We start from the raw sequence: 9,835 nt of genomic DNA on the forward strand, positions 1-9,835 counted from the left end.
ATTCTCAGGTTCAAGCTGAAGAATATAAGAAAGGAACCAAGCATGTATTAAGCACCTACTGTATGCTAGGCACTATGTTAACCACTGTTACAAGTACCTCCTTTGATTCTCACGACCACACTGGGAGATAGGTGCTATTATAATCATCCCCATTTTATAGTTCAGGAAATGGAGCCATGAGGAGGGAAAGTGGTTGACCCAGGCTCACACAGCTAGGAAGTATCTGATGCTGGTTTGGAACTCGGATCCTCCTTAGTTATTCGCAACTATCCCTCCACTGTGCCTCCTAGAGGCCCCTACGAAAAGAATATTCCATTCTTCTGACCTGTCTTCCATTTCTGGTTCATAGGATATTCATTCATTACTATGCTAGGCATTAGTGAGGATAGAAAATCCTGACTGCCCATGCAGAGCACTGGCCCAAGTAAATTTTCTTTCCCCTTCTTCTGAGAGGGGTGCGTGTGTGTGTGTGTGTGTGTGTGTGTGTGTGTGTGTGTGTGTGTGTGTGAGACAGAGAGGGATAGAGACTCAGAGAGAGAAAGAGAGGCAAGTGGGGAGGAGGGGGGAAAGAAGGAGAAGAGGAGGGGGAGGGGGACAGAGGGGGGAAGAATGGGGAAAGAGAAAGGAGGGGAGAGAGGGGATGGAAAGATAGAAGGAGGAGAAAGGGGGGAAAGGGGGAAAAGAGGAAAGAGCACAAAGAAGGGTGAAAGGGCGCGAAAAGGCTCAAGAGGGCACTAAGAGTGCGAAAGGGCCCTAAAAGGTGCCAAAGAGTGGGGGAGAGGGGAGGAGAGAGTAAAAAGGAGAGAGTGTGGGGCAGGGAAGGCCAGTAGACCTTCCAGCATCTGGCTTTATGCCAAGGCAGCATCTTAATGGCTCACAGCATAGATTTCCTTCCCTGAAACATTGTTGCTATTATCACTTGTGAGCATCACATCGCATCTCAAGGGAAATCATGACATCCTCTGAGGATTCTTAAAACCAAATTTATTTCAATTTACGGTGGCTTACCGAATTAATATTAAATATTAATTTATATTTATATATATAACACATAAATATGTCACACACCACTCATAGCCCATTGCCTAGCACATAGTAGGTGCTCTATAAATGCGTATTTATCCCTCTGTGGAAGAGATGCAAACACTAGTTGGGAAAGCAGGACCAATGACCATTATTGCATAGAGAACAATGCAGAACAGGAGAGGGTGTGATTAAATGCTAAATTGTGTGCTCCCAAATCAAACCAATTCAATGGGAACAGAACTGGGGAGATATAAAGGTTTAAAAAATCCCTTGCTTCTTGCCCTCCAGAAACTTTAAATCTTTGGGTGGGGGAAGGAGAGTGGAGAATGTGTATGGCCATAAATGTAAAACACTTTTGCAAAGCTTAGAGCTTTATAGAAATGTTATTCATAATTTAATTATTAATTGTTCTTAATTGAAAATTATTATTAATTATTATCATTTTTAATAAATTTAACTGAAGGCTTATACCTGTCCTTGGGAACAGAGAGGTAATAGCTGAAATGATAAGGAAAAAGCTTCATGGGTGAGTTGGGACTTGTCATGGGCAAGATTTAGATATGTGAAAAGGCATTCCAGACAGGGAGCACAGCATGAGCAAAAGCTTAGAGATCAGAACTGGTGAGGAATCTGTGGAAGAGACAGGTGGAGCTGACAGGTATATAGAATCCAAACGCTTTGAGAAGAGGAATTGTCTTATTCTTTGTTTTGTAGCCTCAATGCCCAAGATAGCTCTTGGCACATATTAGATAATTAACAAATTATTGGTTAATTGATAAAGATGCTTTAAGGTTTGCACAGTATATTTTGGACATGACTTCATTTGATCTTTGCAACAACTCTGTGAGGTTTATGCCATTATCTTCCTCATTGTACACGTAGGGAAACTGAGCCTCAAAGAGGTGAAGGGATTTGCAGTAAGGGTCTAAGGCAGGATACAAGCCCAGGTTTTCCTGATGCCAAGCCCAGTGCCTTCCCCACTATATCCTTCTATGTATGAGAAGTCAGATTGAGGAGGGGAGAAGATTCTAATAACACTCTACTTATTGAAACATAGTTCTCACCACAAATATCTGCCAGTTAGTATGCCCATTGATAACTCTTCACTGGGCATTTCTCTTGGTGGCAAAGTAGAGAGAGCACCAGGCCCAGAGTCAGGAACATTCATTTTCCTGAGCTCCAATCTGGCCTCAGACACTTACTAGCTTTATGATCCTGCACAAGTCACTTGGCCCTGTTTGCCTCAGTTTCCTTATCTGTAAAGAGGGAATGAATGATAATACCTGAGTAATCCTCTAGGTCTGATGAGATCACCTATATTCAGCAATCTTTAAAGATCTATGCAAATTTTAGTAACTATCATTATTGCTATTGTTATTGCTAAGAACGACCCTTCAGGTATGGAGCTGAAATGCCAGTGTCCTTTCCCTTTGTAGGCCTTGCACGCCCCAACTCCAGTCTGCATTGTACAACCATCCTGCAGCTTCCTAGAGGCCACTTTCATGCTCATTTCTGGCCTCTCTACCATGGCTATATTGTGTGATAAATTAGGCCTGGATCACGGACCAAATTAGGAAACAGGGCAAAGATATTTAAGGACTCCTCCCCTGCATTTAGTAATCCTGAAGACGATCCAACTGCCCAGATGGCCCATTCAAACCCATCCCACCCTTCTTTTTGGCTGCCTTTCTCTTGGGTCGAGAAGGGCCTGGGTTGGGCTGGGGATGGGCAGCAGCTCAGGCTTTTGGTTGCTCAGCTGTCACCAGACAGACAAGAAAACAGAGATGTAGGGTTCTACCCTACACCAGATGGAATAGACTGCCAGAGGACAGGTTGGATCCTAACAAATTTGGAAGCCACGATTGGCCAATCCATGTGGGAATTCCGACCTGCTGAATTTCTGACAGATCTGGGCAGATTTATCCCACCTTGGCTAGTAGACACTAAGATGTTTGTTGACCAAGTAATCTCCATTTTACAGATGAAGAAACAGACTCTTAAAGGTGAGATGACCCACCCAGGGCCACACAGCCAATGTATGTCAGAGGCTAAATTCTAATCCAATCTCCAGGCTCTCACTGGGTCCAGCCCTTTTTTCTGGCCCTTGCCTGAATTAGAGTGTAATGTGGCTCACACTACTCATTTCTAACTTTTGGACTCAGTAAAAACCACACATCCTGTGAATGAGTTATTACCAATTTTGAGCAGGGACAAAATTAATGAGGCTTTGCTCTCCGAGAAGGGAATGAATTTCGTGACTTGTTTACCGGCATATTTGAGAAGAGCTCAGACAGAGTTTTGGCAATTTTCTGCTCACTGTAGTGTGGCCTGCAGTAGCTATGATGATACACCATCCTTACCGAGTGCCTGCTAGCCTCACTCTGCACATAGACACTACTCAGTCTTAGCATTCCTGAGTCAGGAAGACCTTAGTTCAAATCTTTCCTCTCACATCCACCTACTGTGTGCTCATTAGCAAATCTGAGCCTTCCTTTCCTCATCTGTAAAGTAGAATGGGTAATAGCTCTATCTCACAAGCTGGTTATAAGGGCCAAAGAAAGGAATGCATATAGGTATATAGGGGCCAAGGAAAGGAATGCATTGGAAGGTCTAAAGTACTATTCTGACTTCTGTGAACTGTGCTCTGCCTTTCTACCGCCAATGCCTGGCACACAATTGGTATTTTAGCAAATGCTTGACCTTAGGGAGGGACTGATTCAATTTTCTGTCTTTGTATTTCCAGCAGTTAGCACAATGCCTTGGAAAGTTTTGGTTGGGGTTGTTCCAGACCCATAACATCATGCGTGTGGAAAACTCCTTCTGGAGAGGGAGAGAGAGGGAGAGAGACAGAGACAGAGACAGAGACAGAGACAGAGACAGAGACAGGAGGAAAGGAGAGAGATCAAGGTCAGAATTCAAATCCAGGACTCTTCTCAATCTAAGACCAGTGTACTTTCCTCCACACCCCTTAAGGTCCTCCAATATACATTTCCTCTCTACCCCACCCTCTCTATGCTGCTCCTTTCCTCTAACACTTCCGAGGGTTCTCCCTATCAAAACAAAGTATATATTTCTGCCTATGACTTCAAAGACTTTCCAAGGATCCTCATGAGCTGTCTCACCCCTCTTCTGCTTTAGAGTAATATCTGCACTCAATGACTCTCCTTTTCTTCTTCATGTCCTAACATCTATCTCTATGTCTTTGAGCCAGCTCTTTCCCCCTGCCTGGAATGAATGCCCTCCCCAACCTGAAGATAAAAATCAGTAACAATGAGGGCATTTCTATATCACTGTAAGACTTGCAAAGCTCTTACCCAGTCCCTCCTTTTAGCCTCACCATTGCCCTGGGAGGTAGGTACTATGACTCAACCTGATTTTACTGATGAGAAAACAGCCTCAGAGAAGCTAAGTGATTTGCTCAGGGTCACACCACTAGTAAGTATCTAAGAAAGATTTGAATTCAGGTCTTCCTAACCCCAGGTACAGCCCTCTCTCTACTGTGGCACTGATACCTCTTTCCTCTTCCTCATCTGTTGAAGTCCCTCTCTCCATTAAAGCTTCAAGTCAGATGCCCCCTCTTCCATTCGGTTCACTAAGCAAACATTAAGCACCTACCAGAGATACCCAGACACTAGAGACACCCAGATAAGAGCGGCACAGTCTGGAAGGAGCTTATGCTTGGCTCCCTGAAGCCTTTCTTGACCTTCCTTCCCTCCTTCTAATCCTTTTAGCATCTTCCCTACATGTCTCCTTTTACCCTAATCTTGGCAGCACAGTTAATCTGTTCTCTGGCCTTTCTCTGAGTTAGAGTGTAAACCCCATAAGAACAGGACCAGTTGTGGACCTAGTACAGCCTCTCACACTAGATCTGAAGCATCAGCAAATGAATCTGGATTAAAAATCAAAGGCCTCTGGTACTGGGGAGGATGTACAATCTTTGCTTCAACATGGGCCAGTCTCTGAACAGTCAGGAAGATTTCCTGGTAATCATCCTCCCCACTCTCCAGAAATGAAATGTGACTGATTATGCTCCTTGGGGAAACATTCCAATTGGCTGCAGGCTTAGTTTTACCTGGGAGGCCAGAGAGAAGGCGATTGGAAACACATGTGGGACTGGGAGCGCACCAGTCAGGCCCAGGGCTTCCAAACTCTACAGACATTGAATCAAGTTGGATCTAACCAAGCCCTTGAATGAGGTTCTGACTGTGTCATGGCCCTCCTCAAATATCCACAATGGCTCCCACCAGACTTTCTTATCTTTTTCATGTAATTTATTACTGCTTTTTAGTAACTCTCCCTTCCTGTCAAACTAGTGGGCTTGTTTCTTCCTATCCAGGATACTGCAGGTCCCACTGCTGGACCTTTTCATAAATGGACCCCCTCACCTCTCACACAAAATTCCACCTTTCCTGTGTCTCCCAGTTACTAACTATCAATACCTTCCTCTCAAAGTTACTTTGTAGATAATGTTTTACTGATTTACTTGTAGATATTTTGTATCCTCAATAGAGTAGAAGTTTTTTGAAAGCAAGGATGGTTCATTATTTTGTCTTTGAATTCCCAGCACTTAGCACTAAAGATAAAGAGGTAGAAACTGAACCTATGAATTCAGTGGCATTTGATAAGCAAATTCCCCTCACCAATGCACACTGACACTTTCTGACTTGTCCAGGGTCACATAGATGGTATGTGTGAGGGATAGGACTGTTTAGACCAGCGGTGGGGAACCTATAGCCTCGAGGCCACATGTGGCCTTCTAGGTCCTCAAGTATGGCCTTTTGACTGAGCCCAAGTTTTACAAAACAATTATTAAAGGGATTTGTTCTGTGAAGTTTAGATTCCATCAAAGGCACACATTTGAGGATGCTGAGGGCTACATGTGACCTCAAGGCTGCAGGTTCCCCACTTATGGTTTAGACTGTCTGAATGAATGACTATGAGCAGAATCCCACCTCGAGACAAATCTCAGACATACAAGTTATGTAGAAAAATGTGACCTCTTTCTAGAAGTTTGTCCAAATCCAGAAGCCCTAATCAAAGCCTAGACAGTAGGGAGCATAACATATTTGAACTGGAAGGGACCTTGGAAGTCATCTGGTTCAAACACACCCCAGAGTCACACTGGTAAAGTCTTCATCTCTGGAATCTGGGTCTGATTCTCTATGTCTCTCAACATGTGTGCTTCAGAAAGGAAATCAATTCAATGAACATTTATAAAACATCAGTTATTTACCAGGTACTACGCTAGACACTGGAAAGACAAAGACAGATAAACCCATCCCTGAACTTAACGAGTTACATTCTACTGATGGAAGACAGTAGATCTGTGTGTGTATACATAGACGTGTATGTGTATGTGTATACACATATATGTGTGTATATACACTATTATCTGTTACATGTATTTTATATAACTTCAAAATATATACAAGATAAATACAGGGCAGGAGAGATGCTTACAATGAGATGAGCCTGCAAAGGAGCTAGGAAATCCAAAAGGCAGAAATGAGTAAGAAGGGCATTCTGGACCTTGAGGACGGACTGTGCACATGTGCAGAGTTGAGAGATGCAGTATCATGGCAGGAGAGCAGCAAGGAGGGCTGTTTGGCCGCAATGCAGAGTGCACGAGGGGTAAAGCATGGAATAAATCTGTTAAGATGAATTAGAAGCAGACTGTGAAGGGTTTTTAAAAATACCAAAACAGAAGAATCTGTGTTTTGTTCTAGAGGCATTAGGGGGCTGCTAAAATCATATTAAAGAATGATTTAATTAATAAGATTAGAATTGATAATCAAAATCATAATTAACTATAATTTAAAAGGTTTTTTTTTTAAAAAAAGAGAGTGTCAGTTGGGAACTACATGCAGAATGGATGAAAGACGGGAAAGCTGGAGACACAGGCACCAAACAGGAAGCTTTTAATAGTTCATGATGGGATGGGATTGGGGAAGTGACTATCCAAATGGAGGGAGGGAGGGATGAGCGATGTGATGGGATTTAAATGAACAAGCAGGTCAGCTAATTAGATATGGGGCGAGAGAGAGAGAGAGAGAGAGAGAGAGAGAGAGAGAGAGAGAGAGAGAGAGAGAGAGAGAGAGAGAGAGAGAGAGAGAGAGAGAGAGAGAGAGAGAGAGAGAGAGAGAAAAGCGAGAGGGAGAGGGAGGGGGAGAGAGAGAGAGAGAGACAATATGAATGAATGAATATATTGGAGACTTAGTCTGGATTCAACCTCGCTAAATGTTACCTGTTGTCTAGCCCTTTAATCCTGGTTATTGAGTATTTTGCTAAGTGATAATACTAAACTTCAATCCTCTCTTTGTTTCCTGTGTAGCTGGAGCTCTCCAACACCGCCATCCTGCACCAGATGAGGCGGGACCAAGTCACAGACACATGTCGGGCCAATAGCGTGACCAGCAGGAAAAGACGTGTCCTGACCCCTAACGACCTCAAGCACTTGGTGGTTGACGAGGACCACGAGCTGATCTATTGCTATGTGCCCAAAGTCGCTTGTACAAACTGGAAGAGGGTCATGATGGTGCTGACTGGGAGGGGGAAATACAGCGACCCCATGGAGATCCCTGCCAATGAAGCCCATGTCTCAGCCAACCTGAAGACCCTCAACCAATATAGCATCCCAGAAATCAACCACCGCTTGAAAAACTACATGAAGTTCTTGTTTGTCCGTGAGCCCTTTGAGAGGCTGGTGTCCGCTTACAGGAACAAATTTACCCAGAAGTATAACACCTCCTTTCACAAGCGATATGGGACCAAGATAGTCAAGCGCCAAAGGAAGAATGCCACCCAAGAGGCCTTGCGGAAGGGTGATGACGTGAAGTTTGAGGAGTTTGTCGCGTACCTCATCGACCCGCTCACCCAGAGAGAAGAACCTTTCAATGAACACTGGCAAACCGTGTACTCCCTCTGCCATCCCTGCCACATCCATTACGACCTCATCGGCAAGTACGAGACTCTAGAAGATGATTCCAATTACGTCCTCCAGTTGGCGGGAGCCAGCAGCTACCTGAAGTTCCCCACCTATGCAAAGTCTACGAAAACTACTGATGAAATGACCACAGAGTTCTTTCAGAACATCAGCATGGAGCACCAAACACAGCTCTATGATGTCTACAAACTGGATTTTTTAATGTTCAATTACTCAGTGCCAAGCTACCTGAAACTAGAATGAAGAGGGAAAAGAGAGAGAATCATGCCTGCTTTTATTTAAGATTTTTATTTGTCAAGATAAATATATGGATATTGGGTTATTTTGTAAATTAATATTTCTTTGGGGATAGTGCTGCGAGCAGCACAGTCTGAATTATTTAAAAATCCTCCTGTAGGGAAGGACAGCTCTCTTTGCGGGGTAACAAGATGGCGGTGTCCTTGTTCTAGAAATGAGTACTGCAATCACTGTTTTCAAAGGTCTAATTGTGTCCTGGTGAATTTCATTTAATCGTGCATTACATAAATTCTAATTAGGGTTATTTATAGTTATTTAAACATGGTCTCTGGATAGATTTCACTTTAGAGGCAGCAGAATCTTCATGTTTTGACAAAAGACGTCTATCCTTCATAGTTCTTTTAATTCTAAGGGCTCAGCTCTGGGCACTAAGCCTTCTCTGTATTAACCATTAGCAGAGTCGATATGTACCAGCAATTATGACTTTTATCGGTAACACAATTTTGCAAATTTCAGTAGAAATTAAAATGTTACTAGTGTACTCGGGAAAGAGGCAATTATCCTCCCAGCTCTGCAAAGGACAGATTTGGAGTGAGCTTTAAGCAGCATGGAGGTCCCTTGGCTTGAATGAAATGTGAATGATATTTGTGACCCAAGGAGGGTGATCACGGAATCCTCTTACCTGGATGTAACAGGATATACTAGAACCTGGGTTTACATCTAAGCTATGGAAGAGGCCAGCCTCTTATGGGTATCTCTGCCTGCTGCTTGATGTGAATGGATGGCATAAATAGCTCCAGCTGCAAAGATATTCTTGCAGATATGCACTCAAAAGGTTAAGACATAGTCCAAACCACCATGTTCTCCCCACGAGACAACAAAGCATTCCAGAATCTTAATTCATGTTGAAGTACTTCATGACCCATTTTCTCCTGGGGTATGATCACTTCCTACTTCTTATTCACATACTCCTAATTTTCACCAGTTCACATGACACTTGAGTGATGTGTAAAACACGTCCCTTTCCATATCTGGGCGATTGATTTTGGTTCCCCATGTTGATTATCCTGTATATAATAATATACTAAGAGTTTGGGGTTGGTTGCGGGTTTGGCGCATTTTTCTGTTGTTTGTTTTGTTTTGAGAGAGTATATAGTCAAGGGATGTGAGAAGATTGTTCTAATTAAAAAAGGTTAATTTATTCACAGAAACTATTAAAAATGTATTATAAAACTCCCAGCCAGCTCAGTGAACAGGGGTAGCAACACCTCAAAATGTCGTTTTATTTAAAGTTGAGTGAGCTATCCACCTGAGATGGAGGTTAATGCTATTTATAAAACATTATGGATCTTCTCTCAAGCTTTTAACTCCTGGAGAGATGGCCCAGTAAATAAATTCTAGAAAGAGAGAATACATAAGGGATGGGAGAGAGCATGAGAAGAAGTATGTATTTACTAGGCATGTTAGCCTTGAGCTATAAGCTGATTAAATAGACAAGCCTATGCTCCAGAATCAATCAGAATTTCGTAAGCATCTCTTCAGTGCAAAGCACTGGGCACACAAAGACAAAAATGGAAAAGCAGCCTTTAAACTCAAGGAGTTTGGATTCTACTGAATAAAGGGGAACAA

The 9,835-nt window shown here is 43.0% G+C and overlaps 1 protein-coding gene across 6 annotated transcripts in view; it reads left to right on the forward strand.

Moving 5' to 3' along the window:
• The window catches only part of CHST11 (carbohydrate sulfotransferase 11), a 398,541-nt gene extending 390,090 nt beyond the window's left edge, over positions 1-8,451 (forward strand). For all 6 annotated transcript variants that reach the window (XM_072655793.1, XM_072655797.1, XM_072655791.1 and 3 more), the window contains one exon: positions 7,358-8,451. In XM_072655793.1, coding sequence (XP_072511894.1) covers positions 7,358-8,212 — 855 coding nt within the window. In that variant the 3' untranslated portion in view covers positions 8,213-8,451. The remainder of the gene's footprint in view (positions 1-7,357) is intronic.
• The last annotated feature ends 1,384 nt before the right edge of the window (positions 8,452-9,835 follow it).

The sequence above is a fragment of the Notamacropus eugenii genome, chromosome 3, assembly GCF_028372415.1.
Source record: "Notamacropus eugenii isolate mMacEug1 chromosome 3, mMacEug1.pri_v2, whole genome shotgun sequence".
Classification (NCBI taxonomy): Eukaryota; Metazoa; Chordata; class Mammalia; order Diprotodontia; family Macropodidae; genus Notamacropus; species Notamacropus eugenii.